Source organism: Strix uralensis, chromosome 3 (genome assembly GCF_047716275.1).
Source record: "Strix uralensis isolate ZFMK-TIS-50842 chromosome 3, bStrUra1, whole genome shotgun sequence".
NCBI lineage: Eukaryota > Metazoa > Chordata > Aves > Strigiformes > Strigidae > Strix > Strix uralensis.
In genome coordinates, this window is record NC_133974.1 from 93,138,523 (window position 1) to 93,159,689 (window position 21,167).

General features: G+C 39.5%; 1 protein-coding gene across 8 annotated transcripts in view; it reads left to right on the forward strand.

The window, feature by feature from the left end:
- Positions 1-21,167, forward strand: part of LTBP1 (latent transforming growth factor beta binding protein 1) — a 213,123-nt gene that overhangs the window by 153,579 nt on the left and 38,377 nt on the right. For all 8 annotated transcript variants that reach the window (XM_074863371.1, XM_074863363.1, XM_074863365.1 and 5 more), the window contains 5 exons: positions 523-645; positions 6,433-6,555; positions 10,286-10,411; positions 18,093-18,218; positions 20,432-20,575. In XM_074863371.1, coding sequence (XP_074719472.1) covers positions 523-645; positions 6,433-6,555; positions 10,286-10,411; positions 18,093-18,218; positions 20,432-20,575 — 642 coding nt within the window. The remainder of the gene's footprint in view (positions 1-522; positions 646-6,432; positions 6,556-10,285; positions 10,412-18,092; positions 18,219-20,431; positions 20,576-21,167) is intronic.

The window sequence follows — 21,167 nt, forward strand, 5'->3', positions numbered from 1 at the left end:
ATTTTCCCATACTTAGGGGATTAAGACTGTTACAAGGCAAGTATTTAAAGGAGCCTTAAGGTACAGCTTAATAGGGGAACAGCCTGTCAGTGTGCATCTGAAAACCACACCCTGTTGAAAGGTAGTGATCCTGCTGGAAAGTATTTTGTGGGTTTTGCTGACTCACTGAAGCGGCTGGCTTGTTACCTTTGCCAGATATAAAAGAAACAAAAGCAGCTCTCAAGCAGCATGTGTGTGTATTTGTGTGTCTGTGTGTACCCATTTGTGCATTGAAGGATATATTGACACTACAGGAGAGAATGCTGAATGCAGTCATCTCAAGGAAAACATCCAATCTGCAATTTAATATATTTTTATGCACTATATTGACTGTCTGCATTTGTTAATAAGTAAGACCAAGAGAAGCAGTACTGGATAGTGACACTCTGCTGTGCTGTTTTGTTCAGAATTGGTTATTGCACCATTTGATTAGTAATTGGTATTTTCAGATGTGTTATGTTTTCACTGTCTCTTCTGCTACAGACATAGACGAATGCCAGCACCGATCACTCTGTACGAATGGACGCTGCAGGAACACAGAAGGATCTTTCAGATGTATTTGTAGCCAAGGCTACACATTATCATCTACTGGAGAGCAGTGTGAAGGTGAGCTTGTGGACTTCTACTGATTCAGTTTTTTCGATAAGATCTTGAGTATTTCAGCTATAGGCATGAACTCTTTTGAGAATGGGGCAGAAACATTGCTCCTCTTTCTTTCTCTGTACTTTACTGTCAACAATTCAACAGTCCCCACCTACGCAGCCACATATGTAATGGATTCTTAGAAATAGTCCCTGTCATCTTTCCACACAGAAGAAATCAGCACATGTGTTTCCAACAGTAAGATTGGAAGAGCAGTTGATATTATTACCAAAAACAATTAAGCCTTTCCAAACCTTGTTGCTCAAATTCTGACACAGAGGTTCTGTATTAGAAAAGCTTCTGCCAGCATACACTATTCACATGGGGGCCTGCTAAGTTAAAAACTTCTTCTCCAGCTGGTTTTGGGAACCTGTAGCCAGCCACCACAATCCCACATGTGCACTGGCAGGAGAAAATACGTAGTACAAGATGAGCTCCAGGGGGATCTGCTGGAGCTCACAGCTTTCACTGTCTCGGAAGGCAGTTTACATACTGAGTTTGTAAAAACAAAAATAAGAGGTGAAAGATGTACACTCAATGTAAGGAGAAATGCTGTGTTAACAGAAAACAGAAACTTTCTATTATCTCTCAAGTAGAACAATTCAATTGTCCAGTAATTGGCAAACAGATTTTTTTCTAATGAATTATTTCAAAGCTACTCCCTCTTCTCCATCGTTGGCTGTACCACATGATATGGTACATCTGCTGCACTACTCATGGTCACCTTGAGCATGTGAGATTACTTACTAGTGAGGTCCAGAAAAGACTGTACCTCAGTTGCTTCCTTATCTCACCCTAGTGGGGAAAGAACTCTCAGTTAAGGTCTCACCATACATGTAGTATTAGCACATAAAAGCTTTCCAGTCTCTGATGTGCTTTCTGTAGCTGCTTTTACTATGGAAGACACAGCTTCTTACTGCTGTTCTACCTAACAGTCTTCTGCTGCTAGGTTATCCTCCACAGAGCACTCTAGGAGGCAGTTCCCACCTTCTCCCCCACAGCAACAGATCAGGAGTCTTCCTCTTCCAGTGATCCAGGCAGAAGAGCAGTTCCCCCTGAGCCAACCAAAACCTGTAATATCAGACCAGAATTTATCATCATTGGTGATACTGGATTGTCCACATTTAATGAGTGACAACATCTCTCACCATCACCAACATGGAATAAGGATATCTTACAAAATCTCCTCAGCACACTGATACTCTTTGGTACTGACCTGTTTGGAGAATCTGCTCATAGAAGAACTTAACACAGTCCTCTCTGAGTTCCTAGTGAATACCAGCATCACTTGCATCAGCTTCAAGAAATGTGGGCTGATGGTGCAAGGCACTAGAAACTTGCGTCAAAGAATTTTGCTCTCACCTGGCTTCAGGATCTTGATGAGTTGCAATAGATGCAGAGATACTGTGTCAAGAATCAAAGAAAAATGTGGTGGAAGGGATGACTGGTCTATCCTGCCTCCCAAAGGCAGAACAGGCCACACGGTGTCATTCCTGACAGGTACTCATCTAATCTGCTCTGAATGGGCTTCAGCAGATGAGATTCCAAACATCTCTTCAAGCAGTCTGTGCCAGTGCTTTGCTCTCCTTGCGTTTTCCAAATGTGTGATGGGAATCTTCTATTGCTGCAGTTTAATTTATGAGTTCTTACCTTGTCCACTTTAAACAAGAAAAGGTTCTTTCTTTCCTCTTCATGTCAGAGAGGGAGATAGTGAGAGAGTGGGCTGCACAACCGTTTCAAGCATTTTGGTTCCTTCATCAAGAAGCCTTACAAACCAGCAAGTCTGCAGAGAGAGATTCTGAATTAGTAAATGCTGTCAGCATCTATGAGCATATGAAATGGTGAGTTAAACCATCTTGTTGTGAAGAAGAGCAAATGAAATATAGAAATTAATTTAAATCCATTGTAGTTGAGGATCAAATGTTTTCCAGAACTACTTTTAAGACCGCTTTGGTGCATTTCGTACAGCCCAAGAAGCCATGGTAACTGTTACTGCTCTCCATCACTATGCAATGGCCTGTCAGGACGGGTCCATGCTTTATCTTCATCTCTTCCTGGATCCTGTCCAAGGGCAATTTTCAAGAAACATAATTTCAGAATTTCTCAAGGCAAAAGAAAAGGTATTGGATCGTACAAGGAGAAAGAGTAAAACTGCTCCCTCACACCCCAAGGTCTTTGTCTCATTTGCGACAGTCTGTAACCAGATCTACAGCTTCTCCAGCCACTGACAGAGTGGTTAATTTCTGTAGAGACAGTTCGATCACTGAAGATTTTCATAAATATTACAAGTCCTATGCAAAATCTATTCATCTCTTGAAGTGGAAGAAATTCTTCTGTGCTTTCATTATATCGCTTCAATGTTTTCTGAAGTACAGGGTATTATGGACTGCTTTTTGCACCTTGGAAACTAAGTTTGAACAGACTATGCTTGTTCTGCTCTCAGTAAGAATGCTTTGTGCAACTCCTCTATCTGCTATATATTCACCTCTCTTACCTTGTGATGTAATTATTTTTGAAGACTCCTTGAAGTATTCAGCACACATTTAGGGAACTCAGTTGACTACAGGTTTGAATCTCGCATTTTTTTCATATCAGTGGAGGTGCTCAGCCTCACAGGCATGTTCCCATCTTCATGAAAATGGCTTTCCTCCTGACTTAGTTCAGCCAGATGTGCACATGGACTACAGAGCAGAGCTTCCATAAAGAGAAGATCCCCTTGAGAAGACATCCAGCGTTTCTCCATGTGATGGCCTCTGATTTTTGGATTAGCCTATTTACCTGAATGTTTTCTAACACTTCACAGAGAAAGCAGGAAAGAGGTGATAAAAACTGTGGGTGTAGCACAGCACAGTTGTTGAAGAGAACAGAGTGGTTCAAATTCTGTCCAGTTTCTCAAAGATTCAGGGGATGGACATTTGTCATGTCAAAGGATACCCAAAAATGTATCGGGCTGTAGAGCCAATGTGACTGGCAAATCACTTGCAAGAAATGTGCTTGTTTATTTAACAAGGATTTCTTCTACTTGTGAATTTTTCTTAAAAGTGTAGCAGCTCAAGAAGCAGTTTGCTGGTTTGATCATTATACACTTGTGCAAACTTCTAGGGATATTGCAGAATTTGGCAGAATTATGCTGTGCTCATTTTCAGCTGTGCTTTTTGCAACTCTCTGGCTAAAGTTTTTGTCTGGAAACCTTTGCACAGTATTTCACTTGTTTAAGAATAAAGGTAATTTGCAAGTAATTGTTCTATACGTTGGTGTATACATGCAGTATACATGCTCTGTATGCATCCTTGCACTGAACTGTCCAGAAAATGAGAAAGCTGGACTGAGGCCTTCATACCTTCAGTTCTGTCTGAGAGCCATAATCCGTATGTCCATTCCTATTATAAATGCCTGTCTATCCTGTTATCCAAGGCTGAAAAACTTCCCCTCTGCAGTATCTGTAGAGACTTGCTGTTATCTGCTTGGAAAATAGTAGCCTGAAAGTACATGACCATCCACAGGTAGACTGTATGCACAACCTTCCACTTGACAACAGAAAAAGAGGTTACTGCCTAGTAGTCAGAGGTCTTAAAGATGCATGCCCATGTGCATGTATTATTTTCTTTCTGTCTTACTCTCTCATTCAGCATCTTGTTCTCGAGATAAAGTGACACTGAGACTTTTTGCTCTGTGTTGTTCTCAGGGAACACAAAGGTGTGGACACCTCTGTCCTTGTCTCAACTGACAGGAAGTATGAATGTGCACCAGCTGGGCTTCCATATAGACTGTACATCTCAAAGGACTCGGGTTACTGGAAAAGAGTCTGTCTGAAGCATAGGAGTCTCCAGTGTTCTGGGAGTCTTCAGAGATTTTGCTAGCCAAAATGTTCAAGACATACATGTCTAAAGGGTGGTAAAAAGCACTGAACATCTCAAACATGAATTACTGTCTCTGATTTTTCTGGAGATTCTTGTACAGCAACCACAAGACCTGTGAAGAGTTCCATCAGAGAAAGGGAGGTTAGCATCCTGTAAGGAAAATAATGCATTTTGACTGAATTTGGCAGAAGACGCCTTCTTGTTGTGAGACTTGGCATTAACTCAGCGCAAGGGAGTCATTAATTTTTTCTCCTGCTCCTAGTCACAATTAATTACTGTTTTAAATAAACCACAATTTCTCAGTTGAAAATTATTGTAAAACATGGTTATCGAAAGGTCACACCTTTGTCAGCATTAAGTGCAGTTTTATCTGCAACAACATTAATTTATGTAAGAAAGCTATCCCTATTTCTTATTTTTATCAAATAGATTAAATCCCAAGGATAGTTGCACTCTAATATAGTGTGGGCTTCCCAGAGATAAATGTAGAAATGAGGTCATGTCCTATTCTTTAATTACAATTGTTATTTATTCCTGCAACACAGGAAAAAGCTACAATTCTAATCAACTAAAATCCATGCTTAAGAAATCAGACTAATCAAAGGCAGTGGAAAAAGTGTTTGATAACTGTTTTTCAAAGGAAGCTGTCTGCATTATCAGAGCAATAGACTCAGTGAATTACAAGGTGGGGCACTGTGGAGGCGAGGAAAAGTTGCTTATGAGATGCTTCCTTTTTTTGACTCATTTTCTGTTTGCTTTTAAAACTTAGAGGCACAGTCATCAAATACCTTGTGATCTTTAGCTGTAGTGAAACAAAACTGTATCATATCACTGGAATGTAGGCACTTGCTGAGTTAATCCTGTACCCACAGTAGCTGTGCTCAGTTTCCTCCATTGGGCTGCCTTTAACCCTTTTGGAAGACAATGGGAAGGAAAGACTTTAGGTTAAGACAATGTCAGTGTCTCTTGAAATATTTGATTACTCTGTATCTAGTTTGTATCCTGAAACTTGCCCTGCGATGTGTCAGTCAGCACATTTATCCCATGGATGTCGACACTAGAGCAGAGCGTATGGGCCTGAGGCTTATCACTGGGAACGTGGTATATAGGCAGCTGGGAGCCAGAACCTGCGTGCCCTGACTCTGCGGCTGGATTTATGGCTTGGGCATAGCACTGTGCAAAAGCAGCTATTCAGCTTTGTGACCAAGCTGTTAAGCCTGTGGAATGGCTGTATTGCATCACATGAACTGCATGAAAAAGTAACCGTTAGCACAGCAGTGCACGGAGTGCAGTCCCTGTCCTACAAGCCTCCTGTCCACGTGGTTGTTTTGTGAGCGGTCTCTGCCAGCACGTCTTGCCTGGTGTGACACACCAGCTATGGCTGGGCTTGCCCGTACGCTGAGGGACGTCTGAATCGTGTCACTTCCAGCTCAGGGATCTCTGTGTAGTGGTCTAAACATGTCCAAACTACAAATTTGCATTAGTAGGTTTTTTGTGTCTGTCTTCTAAAAGAAGAGCTGCTTGGATTTCTTTTTAACTACTTTACTGTAACACCACAGTCACCTTTATAGTAGGGTAGAGAGTGGTATAAAGATGTTATGATAGCTTTCATGAGAGATGCAGATGGCACATGTTAGGCATATTTGCTAGGAATAAGTCACATACAAACTCAAATTTTAAAACTCTCTAGAGAAATAGAAGAAGTTTGATGATATGATAAAAGGGAAATTAAAAGGACATCCTAAAGTGTAGTAAACTTGATTTCCACGCACGCACAGAGATATTAAAGGGCATTGTAGCTTCAAGTTGCTACATTAGTATCAAAGTATCACTATTAAAAGTTTCATCCGTTTTTATGTTATCTAATAATTCAGTTACATTTTTATTTCAGATGTTGATGAATGCCTTCAAGACAGTGATATTTGCCTTGGAGGAAACTGCATCAATACTGACGGGTCTTACAAGTGCACTTGTCCAGATGGTTTCCAGCAGATAGCAAATAGGGGATGTCAAGGTATGAAACAGCTATAAAAATACCTGGATGATTATTATAAATGTGCAAGTTCGTAAGCATATCTTGTTATAGTCACAAATCATGCTAAGGAGGAGAAAAACTCATGTTAGTTACCATTTGTAGTACCTTCTTACTCTTCTCTTCATATTGCTCTCTGTAAATATACACTGAGAAATTATTTCAAGAGGCTGAAATCTCAGCCTTCATAATTTGAAAGATTATCTACATTAGAGCTAACAGAGATACGGTGCTGCATTTTCCCAAATCCTGGAAATATTTATTTTGACAGAACCTTCTATGTTTATGAATCAGTGATGTAACAGAAAGAGCAGTATAGTTAGTGTCAAGTCACATTAGATAACCCCCCCCCCCCCCTCACCTCTAAAACGCTTGCAGTGCTTTGTGGAGGATGGGTGGGGAGGAAGAGAATGTGTTACCTGAGGCTGAGTCAGCATTGCCAAACCCAGAAAAATACTTCCCAGGTTTTAGTTCTGAATGATCCCAACTCCATGTTGGCACAACACCCAGGCATGCCTCACAACTCCCTCTTGCCACCCATTTTGATGAGACGAGAACCATGGTATTAGAGCTGGAAAGTGACAGCATGTTCGTGCTCTAAATGACTGGAGGACCAGGAGACTGGGCTTTGCTTTGACTGCTCTCTTATGCACAGTTTAGACTTGAGCTGAGAGACTGTATTCCAGTTGATCTGTGTTGAAGATCTTGTGCAATCAACAGTAAATTCCCTGTAAAAGTTCTGAGTGTTCTATCTGACTGCTTTCTGATTCAGAAAATGTTGCGTTCAACATACAGAAGTACACTATTAGACCTTACTTTAGCAGATAAAAGAGAATTGATCAGAAGCTATAAATCAGTGCAGCTTTGATACCACTCTGTTCTCTTCACTCCGCTATATAAAGTAGTAGCATATAGGCTTCATGTTTTAAATGAACATGACAAAACTGAAAGCACTTATGAGCCAGCTAAGGGACAGACAGTATAGACAGTATTTTTAACAGAAAAATGTGAATGAAAATTGAAAATTATTTCAGGTGAGAGCACCACACTTGAGAAGGAAGACCACCAACACTGAAAAATAACAACCTGCTGTAGAGGGGAGTGAAACTGCTTGAGAAATAGCCAGATCAATATCAAAACAAATGGAAGAAAGGAGGAGTTGATACAATGAATGTGACTGACAAGTTAGAGTAGCAAAGAACTGGACACAGCGAAAGAACATAAAGGGAGATCTTTGCATAGCAAAATTAAGTATGGTTAGACTTTTTTTTACTGTGTTGACTATTTGTTTTAAGCTGTTACAGGACGCAATAGTAGAATTTTTATTTGTCAAAGATGGAAATCTTCAGTATATTTCCTTGTCCTGTATTTTGTACTGGACAAAACTAACCACGTTTGTATCATAAATGATGATGTCTTTACATTTCAACAGTAACTTCAAAATACTTTAAACAGTAGCTAAACTGGGACATTTTTAAATGACTGAAAGTTAGTTTTATCAGAGTTCTGTAATAGCAAGAAAAAAACATAAAATTTTGGAGAGAATTTTCCTGGAGAGATTAGGGGCCTGGTAGAAGATCGTAATAGGCCACTAGTGCAGAGTGATCTTGATCACATGGTATACTGGGTATGAGCAAACAATACGTGATTTAATATATCCAGTTCTACATTGAAGAAGGTACCTCAGTCATGCTTATCAGGTGGTGGACTTCCTTCTGGGACACAGTCACTGAGAAGGATTTAGGGGTCAGTCAGCTGAGTATGAGCTTCCAGTGCAACCCTGTGGCCAGTAGGACTAATGCACTCCCTGACAGACTGAAAAATCAGAATATCCAGCAGGATATTGTTTACCTCTATTTTGCACCAATACAACTGCTCTTGGCACATTGTTGTACACTGACATTCTGGTGCCCACAATTCAAAACCAGATGCTGATGAGCTGAGGAGAGGCAGAGATGCATCAAAAAAAAGCTGATGGCCTAGGGGGAAAAAACATTGGATGCTTTTAAACTGTTTTGTTGAAGAAAAAAAATGAGAGGTGACTCAATCAGAAAAAAAATGAGAGGTGACTCAGTCAGAGTCTTACTACATTCAAAGGAAACCATAATTGAAAGTAGAGCGCTATTGAATTAAACTGGCAAATTTATCACAGAATGCAATGTCTGCAGGTTGAATCTGGACTAGACAAGAAATTAGAAACACACGTTTTGGTAAGGAGCGAAGTTGAAAAGAGTCCAAAACATTAGAAAGTGCACAGTTTCCTCTTTCAGACAAATTATACTCTATTTCCCTAACATTGTTAATTTTGTTTTCCTATCTTTCAATACATCATTCTACCTTGTGTAATCAGCTGGTTTGGTTTCCAGTATTTTTCTGGCAGTTTCAAGAAACTGACAGCTTAGTCATGACAACAGTGTGGGTCCGGAGAAGGTACCATACTGTCCTTGTCATTGCTGATCTCCCACCTTACCTGACTTTCAGAGAGCTTCAGGAAGTATGTCATGGGTCTGCATTTACTACAAATTCAGAGAAAACTTTATACACGTGGGTGTTGTGTGAAGCACAGCACACTGACTTTTCCCGGTGCACCTCATACAGATACTACCCTTCCCTGAGCTGCCTCTGTTCTTTCCACATATGTGCTATGACATCAGGACACCAGCCCAGAAGGTTTACACACAGGACAGAATCAGTCTGTATCTAAAGAAAATTCTCTAATGGATGTCTTGGGTCTTGAAATGATGGTATTGAAATCACAGTGTCTCTAGTCTATCAAAATTACTGTCTACTTTGATGCATTTTGTATGGCTGTAACAACAGCCAGAATCTAAGCAACAGAAGACACAGTTAAGAATAAGAAATTCTGCTATCTGTGATGATGGATGAATGAGCCACATGTGTAAATTTTGTTTGTAAGTTTGTGTTTGATCTCAGCATGGTACTGAAAACTTCTTAATAGGCTTTTGGAAAGCAAAATACAAAAGTTTACATTTACAATGTGAATGGTAATTCATGTGAAAGTGGTACCTCCTTAATGAATGAATGCAGTCCTTAAGTTCTGGTGGCAGGTTTTGTTGTTAAGAGAGACATCAATCAAAGAAATGCTTGTTTTTCAGATTCACGACTTTGAAAGGCAGTGTTTGAACAATGCTGTCTACGGTGTTGGGTTTTTTTAAAAAAAAAAAAAAACCAAAAAAAAAACCCACAATGATGACAGACTCTTAAATAGCAGCCTTTTGGGACCATTCCCATTCCCCATCAGCAAAAAAGAGTATTTGGCTTTAAATTATATAAAATCAGCCTACTGGGAAAGATGCAATTCCAGACCTGCTGGTAACACTGGAGCCAGATGCGCAAGTTGACCAGCATGCAGCAATCAAAAAGCAGTGAGATGGAGCCATCTGAGAATTCCCCTAATGCAGAAGAAATGTTGGCTAGTGTGCAGCTTATACTGGTATATCACGAATCACTCTCATCTGCTTATCTTTCTTGCAGAGTGGTATAGTGAGAGTATGATGCAGCTGAACATAGTGATGCCTATACAGAGTTGAAGAATGATCCCAGAAGATTTGGTTACTCTAGAAAATGAGCCTTGTTTACATAGCTATTTACATAGCTGGTGAAAATAAAAGCTGCTTTTAAGACTAATTGAGCTTAGACTTAATATTAAGGGTATGATGATTTGCAAAGCTATTAATGTCTCTGTTTTCAGATATCAATGAATGTGAGAGATCTGACCTCTGTTCACCTCACGGGGAGTGTCTAAACACGGATGGTTCTTACCAGTGCATATGCGAGCGGGGCTTTTCTGTGTCTGCAGATGGCCGAAGATGTGAAGGTGAGACAAATTACACTAACACTTTCCCATTCATTTGCTGTTATTAGTTGGGTAAGAAGAGTAGTCCGTTTGGGTCTAATACCCCAAACCCACTGTTAACTCTGCAAACACCTCAGGGCCCTTTGTTGTTCTTCTCATAAATGGACAGTGTGCTATGTGGCTGTTTGAATTATAAGAAGTATGACAGGAAATGTACAAAATGGGCAACATAACGGAGTTAATGTTTGTTACAAATCTGTGTTTTGCTTTTCTTGATTTTTAATAATTTTGCTATCTTTAGATTATTTTTTTGAGCAAAATAAATTAATGAAAAAGAAGGAATGCTAACCTAACTGTGGCAAATGATGGCAAAGGAGGGAATGATCTTCTTTTGTTAAGATATATGAAACCCGTGGACATCTGTAATAATATGAAAATCTATTCATAGATGGGAAATTATTTCTGTCTTATAGTAAGGATGGAAAGAATAAATATATATAAAATGTATGTAAAGCGAGTTTGGAACTCAGGCTTCTGAGAAGTTTCAGTGGGAAAGACTTTCCTGCCATAAACATTTAGGATTACTTAATTTAAAGATTAAGTGCATTAGCAGCAAGCCTGAGCTGCCTGAATGTTCTCATTGCTGTGTGTGAGACAACAAAACCTTGCTTGTCAAGACTTTTTTTTTTTAAAAAAAAGATGCAGATGGAGCATTCACACAACAGAACTCCAGTGAGAAATTGTGGAAAAATGCTATCTATGACAGAACCTTAGGCATTCTGAAATGGCAGAAATTGAATAATAGCAGTAATTAGATCTGTACAGTACTAAAGCCAGCTTATTCTTCGTAAGTGTATGCAGGTATGCTTATACAGGTATTTTTCATATAAGGTTGTAAAATCTGCTCCAGTAATAACACTGGTGAGAAACATCAACCAGGAGCCTGAAATTTAGGTGTAACCAGGGTTTTTATTTGGTTATAGCATGAGAATGTATCCTGTTGCTAATGGAACACATACACTTACTAGTGATGCTACTCTCCATAGGGCACTTGTGTTCAATGATACCGAGAAGAAGTGCGGCTCTGTGTAGTCAGTGATGCTGACAGAAAACAAAAATTCCCCTAACTGAATGAAGAAGGGCAGTTTTATCAAGACAAGAAGTCTTGGGAGAAAACTTCAGAAGGGGAAAAGATTATATAGTCATGGTTTGGCAGGATGCATGCAGGGGAGAAGCACTGAGCAGATGATAGCTCAGTGTTAAAACCTATGGGCAGTGGATGTCAAGCAGCCAAGAAGCAAGTGAGCTGTTCCCCATCCCACATTGTGGGCCAGTAAATCCGTACATGATTGGTTTTCCTGGGCCAGTTCTTCTCATAGTTCACTTAGGGATAGTGAAAAGGTTCTTCCTTCATTGGAGGAGGTGTATTGAAACTCCTGTCTGGCTGTCACATTTAGTCCATCTACTTTTACCAGAGGAAGAACAGCATTACAGCATTATTATTTGAGCTGGCATATAACCTGCCATATAGTTAGTAATGTAATATCTAATGAAATGAAATACACTATTGGCAAGAATACTGTTACACTGAGGTAAGGGAATAAGTGATGTATATTTAGGTACAGCATGACATCAAACACACTATGGTGTTTTAATTATTACTGATAACTAAAAAAAATCCTGCAGTATTTTTGGTGCTTTTTCCTCTCTCAACGTTACTTACTTTGTAATCATGGCATAAGTTGAAAGAAACATTCTCTTACTGCCAAGACAAAAGCCTGGTCAAGTAGGCTAGAGAGAGTGAATCTGAATAACTCCAGTGATTGATGAACAAGGCAGTATTTTGTGATTTCAAGTAATGGGGATAATTCCAAAGCATGTTCATGGACTCTTTTGGCAGCATATATACATTTCACCCAGTTGTTTAGGAAGGATATGGTTAAATATCTTCAATTTCTCTGCAAGAAAAGTAGTAGCAGGTGTTTTGTCTCACTGTTGAGCATAGCTGAAAAAAAAAAAAAAAAAAGTGGTCAGAGAAGAATGCAGCCTGCTCTTAGTAGAAACCAAACACTTTATTCCAAACCAGAGTTAGAAGAACACTTATTAACCTTGTGAATAAAAAAGGCAGAACTGAATAGAAACACAACTTAAAAAAAAAAAAAAGTCAGTGGCATCTAATTTTAGGGGACGTACCAGAAACAATGAGCCCCTCTGTCTGGATCTCTGACAGTTAATAAAGTAACACAGTTCCCAGGGAAGGGTTACCATCACATATGATGAAGCAGTACAAAGTTAATCTCCATTAGAACAAAAAAGCCAAACTTGTACTGAATAGAAAAAGATGGAATCACAAGATCTTATTTCCAGGATTGTGAGTAGTTTTGGAACTTTTTAATGAAGAATAAAACAACAAGTACAAAACCAGTTGAGCATGCTTCACAAGTAATTGGTGGTGTGTATGGAATACAGATCAGACTTTATATTCAACACTTGGAAAAGTATTTTAATAACTTGGCGAAGCACGGGTACTTCTAGTCTTCTGAAGCAGCAGCACTCCTTTTCTACCATGATTAGTTTCTCCATTCTGTCATTTTAACAAAAACAATTGTAGAGTTGAAAAAATTCATTTGAAGAGAGCACTGATGGTGTCAGTGTTAATATGTATGGTGGTGTCAGCTTCGGCAAGCTGAAACAAAAGATCAGAAACAAAAGGAACGTGTGACATTCCAGGTACTGGGAAAGGATGTGACTTCCAGCCGCAGGAGCTACTGTTCTTTACACTAGGTGCCTCTGTGAATTTACTTCTAGTTAAGTGAGTGAGAATAACTGTTTATACCATCAGAGAAAGAACCTGAGGAAATTTTGCTGGATTCAGACGCCTCTCTGTACCTGGGGAGCAGATTTTCCGTATCTCCAGACTGTTTTTGTACGAGTTTGACTTGGTTTTTTGAAAAGTCAGAAACAACAACAACATAAAACATTTAAGAACCCCATGTGGTTCTGTTCTGGTATGGAGTTTTTATGGCCACTGGCCAAAGTAAACTGAACAGCTGTGGAGACTGTGTCTTCTTCCAAGGTGTAGACAAACTGTTGTAGCAGTGGCATTCCACTGCCGCCTGGCCCCAGGCTCAGCAATTTGGCTGCGCCAGGCTCTCTGAACAGGAGGCTCTCGGAGCGCTCCCTAGCTCCCAGTCGAGCTCGCTGGGGTTCCTGTTTTACCCAGCTGGCTGCTAGTCAACTATGTTGGCAAAAACTCACGTTAGAGGTTCTCTGGTGCTTCAGTCAATACCCTGCCCCAAGCACCTCTTCCCGTTTATCTCTCAGTGACTCCCTCACTTTTCCCTCTCTCTGCTTCAAGCCACGAGCTTCACTGCCTGCCTCAAGAGACACTCCAAAAAAGAATTATGCATCCCCCCAGAGCTCTCTGACCTCTGCTTCTTCCTTCCCCCTCACTGTCTTTTAACCTGTTCTGCTTTACTTGTCCACTGGATAAGTCTCCCATCTGAGCCTTTTGGATGCTTGTACAGAGCATCCACAGATCAAAAGAGTAATTTACAAACCTGTACACAAAGATGCTACATTGTCCATCATTTAAGGTGACTGCATATCTAAGAAGTCTGAAAATCAGGGAAACAAAGAGTAGAGCTGCGAGCAGTGTGTCAGTTACCTCTGCCACCAAAGACATTTTAAGAGTAGATGTCTGCTGTAACTAACTGTACATCACAACCATAATTCTGCCCATATATAGGGAAAATGAGGCAGCTTTAAGAAAAGGGTATGGTAAATCTAGGACTCCTTTTGGGGCTGAGTGTTATCTGTTACATGGAGTAAATTTTATGCAGTAGACAACTTCACAGCTTCACCAAATCTCTGATTAAATACTGAAGTAAGAAAGCTCAGGCTTCTGCCAAACATGGATTCAGATATGCATCCCCAGAGCATGCCCCTGTGAGCAAACTTCTTGTTCCACAATGAGTAATCACAGACTTCACCAGCCTTCTTGCGTTTGCTGACAGAGATGTTCTAGGGCACCAACTACTTCTTACCTGGATGCTGGCTAGAGAAGTAAGAGCACAAAGGGAGAAATAAGAATTTCTTTCTTACCCGCATCATCATAATGTTGGAAGACCATCCAGCATTATTGCCTCTAGATGGCCAAGGTCTTTCTATTCATTTTTTCTGATTTTCTCATGACAGTGATTTTTATGTATGGCTGTTATGGGCAGTCCTGGAGCACTCAGAATCAGAGCTCAATTCCCCTGAGCACTGTACAGAACTGTCCTAGGAAACAGTTCCTCTTCCAGACACTTTGCCATGTAAGTACATTTCAGTGAGATTTAAATATCCCACCTGAGGTTAAGTATATGTTCAGGTTGGAGGAAAACAGGAACACGGCGTTGAGCTGAAAAGGAGTGTGCTGGAGCGCACATGTTTTGCCTTTAGATCCTGATGATGCTAGATCAAAGGAGTTTTGATTAAAGCAGGCAGCACCGAGTCATGGATTCTAAAACAGGTTGTAATTACTGCTGTAGTCACTGTATAGACATAGGATATATTGGTTTCATATTTAGTTTTTCCCCTTGCTTTGTCTCCATATAGCAAGAGAATGGCCAATTACAAGCCTCGTGCTTTACGGGGTGATTAAAGAAACAAATGCCTTTTCCGGCTGTAAAACAGGAGTCCTTTGAGTGAGCTGTCTAGACAAGGAAAAATAGTTGGTGCTTGGACCTTCTCTAATTTCCCATACACTGAAAGATCCAGTCATGTTCAGACTGTGTACATTTTAAAAACAAAACTGTCTTCTGTGGCTATATTGGACACTAAATTAGGACACTTGCTACAATCACAAGTTTTGTTTCTGCTGCTTTTTAGTCAAGGACCTTAGTTTACCTTTGGAGAACCAGCTGCATGATCTATTCCCCTATCTGTTCCCTTTAACATTTAGCTGTTACGTAAGAGAAATACTGTAATTTAAGTAATTCTAAAATCCCCAGTTGTAGTTTCTTCTTTTAACAGAGTAACTGTCCTGTGGCTCAGGAACTTTTGTTATTAAACTATAGTTGGCCACTGAAAATACAAACACTGTGTTATTGTCTGTTGTCTTAAATTCCTGGCTGTCAACCCACCATTGTTCACTCATTTTGAATTCCTTTTCTTAACTTTTCTGTACAGGGTTTTCTGAATAGGAGATAGCGTATTCAGATTTTTGGACCAGATACGTGAAACTCTGATGATCACCTGAGACTAAACATTAAAATAAGATATGTTATAGAGGCATAGTGCACAGCAGCAGGAGGGAGGGATCAGGAAAACACAACTGTAAAGAATTTGTATCTTCTTCTTCCCAGTAATTCCATATGCATTTTTTTATAATTCTGTCATTATGGTGACTGGAAAAGGAAAGGGTATCAAAGGTAATACTTGACCTTCCACCTTTGACAGTGTCTTTAATACAGCTGTGTGGCTTACTCTTGTTGCTGAATTAATTCTACTAGGGAGGGTTTGTGGTAGATTCCAGTAAGTTCAGTATTCATAAACCACCCAAGTTTTCATATTCAGTTCCTTGAGAATAAGCATATTAGCTATTGTATTCTTTGCCAAATACAAATAACCCTTTCTCAGATAAACTCCTTCAATATTTTTCCTTTGTTAAATAAATCAAGATGTAAAGACCATTAAAATCTTTATTGACAAAACCAACAAACCAGACAAATTATGCTGCCAGTTCTATCTGCAAGTGCTTTTTTTATAATTGTCAATTATACTCATATATGTCTCCTAGATTTCAGAGTATGTAGCAGGTTTTGCATTAATTTCATATTTTAGCTGAAGGGTGTTAACCCATGGATCAGTTCCGTAGGAGAGGAGGTGAGTTTTCCATCACTTAAACATCCTAAAGTGAAATTAGATACCTTTCTGAAAAAAGTTGTAAAATTTCACAATTTACTCCATTGCTACAGAAATTGCCAGAGACAGTTTTTTAACCTATTTAAGAGATTGTGGATAGTCTCTTCTGGCCTTAAAAATCTATATGCGATTGTAAACCTGTTCAAACCCCAACTACAGCACATAGGAAAAGCTGGTTTTCAAGACCCCAAAAAAGCCTCTCCCTGAGGCAGACACATGCATGTGTGGATGAATTTGAGCACTTGGGGAGCAAGAGGGCAGCACAACAGGTAACCTGTGGGGATGGTAATGACATGCTGCTCAAATCTGGGTAGCCTGGGGAGCTGTGACCACATAGTTCAGAGACCAAGAATTCCCTTTTAGCTGAGCATAAGACATGATTTAAAAGTAAAAATGTCCTTGCTCAGCAAGTGCTGTCAGGAAGAGAACAAGGTGCATCTTTGCTGACTTTACTAGGCCTTTGACACAGCTGTGAAGAGCTGGAAGAGTAGACAGGACTACATTTGAACCCTACCCTCTCCTTTCAGAAAGACCAGGCAGCAGTGCTGCTCACCTTCTCAGAGAAGCCCTCTCTCTGTGACAACGCAGGATTCAGTCCCACCAGCTCTTTAGTTCAGTGAGTGCCTAAGGCTTCTCTGGAGGTACAACAATGGTAGGCTCCATCACATGAAGGTCTACTGTAACGTGCAGAATTAACAACAGTAGCTAGTACCCAGATAAATCAAAAGCAAATCACTTTGTTCACCATTTAAAATGTAATTACTGCTGAGGCACAGTGCAGAAGATAATTCCAACTGGACAGCAACCTTACTTAACAGTCAATGGTTTCTAGGAAAGAAATGTAACAATAATTTCTCTGCTTCAAACTGCAGAGGAATTTAGAAGGCAGAAGTTACTAATCCTAGTATCCTGGCAAGTTCCCAGTTTCAGTTACTGTTCTTCCTCCCGAAAAACACACCATGACATCTTTAATGACCACAGATGGTCAGGACCTTGGGTTTAGCTCTTACTGTGAGTGAAGATAAAAATAATACATTCCTAGCACTTGTAATACACTTACAAAAATAAACCACATTCTGCCACAAGCAGCTCTGCTTCATTATAGTTTGATGGGCAGCTGAGTCAAAGAACAGACTTATTCACACAAGTGACTCTTACTTTTAAGGCCAGCAAACCACAAATGGGAACTACAAATGATAGGGCCGGTACAGAAGGCATGCAGGCATTGTTATTACTTTGCCTACCTGAGTAAGATTATTCGTATATGTAAACTCGCAGGATTAAAACCAGAAGGCTCAGTCCAGGTATTTACCACTTACACCATGAAATCCTCTTTTGTGCTGAGAGCCAGTACGAGATCTGTGCAGCACTTCTGCACAATGGACGCAACCATCCCCTTGAACTCTTGTAGGCACAGTGTTGACTGTATAATGCTACACTGGCAGAATCTGCAAGTCAGTCAGAAAGATGGTTGTATTTAACTTATGTCTTACGCTGTGGTATGTGGCATCATGCCATGATTGACAGGTTTGGTGAAACAAATGGGAAACAGTTGACCAAAACCGTTGTCTGACATATTTCCTGCAAAATTAATACTGAAATACTTCCTTAAATTGTACATGTGTTTACATTAATTTTTTCTGTCTTGTCCTTTGTGTTTTCCTTCCCAATGTATAGAGGGACATCACTGCATCTGTCTGCAAAAATGCTCTGTCTGTTGTTTTTCTGCACTCTTCGTGAATGTCCACCTTTGGCTGTTACATGGCCTGTCTGATGTTAAAATTCTTCCTTGCAGATGTTGATGAATGTGCAAATGGCACAATATGTGGCAGTCACGGGTTCTGTGAAAATATGGATGGCTCCTACCGCTGCCTCTGTTACCAAGGGTATCAGGATCCACAGGATGGGCAAGGGTGTACAGGTGAGTTCTTAGGTGCAGGTAGTCATTCCTGCAAGGTTCTGGTGAGCAAAAAGCAGCATATGAGCAAAATGCGTTTTTTCACAGCAACATTTTTGTTTTCCATCATTTATTTTTAAAAGTTATACCACTTACTAGTAAAATAAGGTTGAGCTGTGCTTTACTCATGGAACTTTGTGCCAGATGGAAACTTAACTGTGTATCCATTTAATGAGAACATGTTATTAGGAAACCAACAGCAAATAAGACGAACCACTCATTTTATCTCTTAAAAAATCTCAGGAAAACCCACTATTTCTGCACATCAGGACCATTCACAAATATAAATCATAATAGATTGAATTTAATACTTTAGCCTATTTAAATGCGACATCTGTTTAGTCTCTTAGCTGAATAACCGGAACTCTGTACTACCCCCTACAGAAAATAACGTCTGGCATGTGGTACAGCCAGGCTGAGTTAGATGACACACCTCCCTAGGCACCTCATATTTGAACAGATTTTAACATTGTCTTCAAGCTTCAGGAAAGACACCTATCACCATGAAAAGATGTGAGATGTTTGTAGATATGTAAATACTGCACATTTCTCTTGTAAGTAGTAGGTTTCCAGATCTGTTGTTAATAGTGATGGTTGGACCTGAGAACTATCTGAGGCAGCACAAGTTTCTAATACAAAATTAATACCAGATCAAGGAAAGGTATTCATTAAGCAGTTTCTTCAAGCCAGACTCAGGATGAAACACATTTACCAGGAACAGAAACCTAAACGGAATACTGAACAGAGAGGAGGCGTTAGAAGTTTTACAGAAGTGTTTGTATGTGTTTTGTAATATATTAAATAGTTTTATTACAAAATTGTTTATGCCATTTGGCATTTAGTTTGCAACATACCAATGTATATTTTTGCATACAGTGACTTTTCACGGATGAAAACAAATAAGCAAAGAGCGGGGGCGGGGGTGAAGGAAAGCAAAAGCTGGTGTGAAACTAAATTTAATTTTGAGTTGCCAGTGAAGTGATTCTGCACCATAAAATAATGTCTTGGGTTTTTTTCTTGTACACACTGTATAATATAAAATACTCTTAAAAATTTTGATGCCAGTTACCTACCAAAACAATTTTAGGTAAAGGTTAAGTCTCTTCAGTTCCTGGCCAGGCAATGTGCCCCAAAGAAGACTTATTACTTATGACAGGAATCCAGCAAAAAAGAAAAATCTAAGTACATTTTAAAAGTGCTGAGTAAACCATAAGTTAAAATGCATATTTATATAAAAATACACAAAAATCAACATTCAGTCATATGACTAGATCTTCATTCTTGCTGGATAAAAGGTAAAAAGGATAAGATGTTGCCTCACAAGTTATACTTTAGACCACAATTATAGAAATTTCTGAGTTGTGGTACACAGATTTTACTTTTCAGATTCTGTCATTCATAGACAAAGTAGATTTTCAAACATAAACTTTAGGAACTGAAAAGAAAGTTAAGTGATCCTGACAGTATTTGGTAACCCTTGTTCAAACAGCAGGCAACTCTCCCATCAAAAAAGCATTTCAGGGTAGACTAGTTAGCAGGTATATGGATTACAAGTTAAAAATATGTGGGTTTTTTTGGGGAGTGGAAATGTGCAGTGTTCGGCAGGGTCTCCCTGGGTGACCTGGGCATACTCCTTGTGGGTTCCAGAGCGGCCAGTGAGGCCATGCGTATGAGAGGCACGTGGCGGCGGTGGGGGAATTCACTGTTCAGTGGATGTACATGAGGAAAATGAGATTTTGAGGAGAAAAGGGAATTCTCTTTTCATAGTGCCATCTGATTCACACCGAAACCTACTCATTTTGCTCCTTAAGTTCAATGAACTTTGATAATAAAGTTAAGAAATTAAATGAGCTTGAACCTTAAATCCCAAGAAGGGGGTACAAAGAAAAGCAGGTATTTAAAAATGAGAAGGAAACCCCCGAAAGAATGAAAGCCAATGTTCTGGTTTACAGGCAGCATCAATAGTCTGTAAACTGTACTGTGGCTTTCAGGAGCCTTTACTTCAAAGGACTGACTACTTGTTTATGAATCCAGTTAGGTATTAGTGAGTTTTAAATCCTTCCCCAGAGATCACATCTGTAATCTGACAGATAATATTGGCACAGATACAGCAGATAAAAGAACAAACTGTTTGTAATGGATCTGAATTGATTTATGTTTTGGATTTTTTTCCCCAGATGTGAATGAATGTGAAATGCTGAGCGGAGTATGTGGTGAAGCCCTCTGTGAAAATGTCGATGGTTCTTTCCTGTGCCTGTGCTCTGATGAAAACCAGGAGTATGATCCAATGACTGGACAGTGTCGCTTCCGTACCTCACCAGGTAAGACACCAGCAGATTTTTGCATGCTTGGCATGATTTCGACTGCATAACCAATGGAAAGGTAAAGTTGGTTTAAATACCTGACGTTGCTTTAACTACAACAGAAAAATTTAAAACTTTGTCTTCTTAAAAGTGTGTGCATGCAAAGAGGCTTTTTTAGGATGGAATATGTTATCAGTGAATCATTAGCAATGAAAATAGAGCAGAAACACCTTCTAAATTTTATATGTCAACAGACTTGGCAGTAATAATGAACAGTTACAGCAGTTAAGAGTAAACAATCTATTGTTTGCCATACTGGAACAATGAAATGTGATATGGAATCAAGACTATGGCCTGAATGATTTTTTTTTTTTTCAAATTTTTACAAAGATCCACTAGTATGCTTGGACAATGTTTAAGGGAGCATATGATTAAAAACAAAATTTGTATATAACAGTATCCTCTTAGCATTATCTAGCACTAACATAAGTCCTCAGAAAAGGTAGTTGGGAAAGCAAAAAAAACAAACCACTGAATTGTCAGTCTCTCTGAGTGCCTTTTTGAGTCCCCTTGCCTGTTTTACTCCATCTTTCATCCTGTTTTTCCTAGT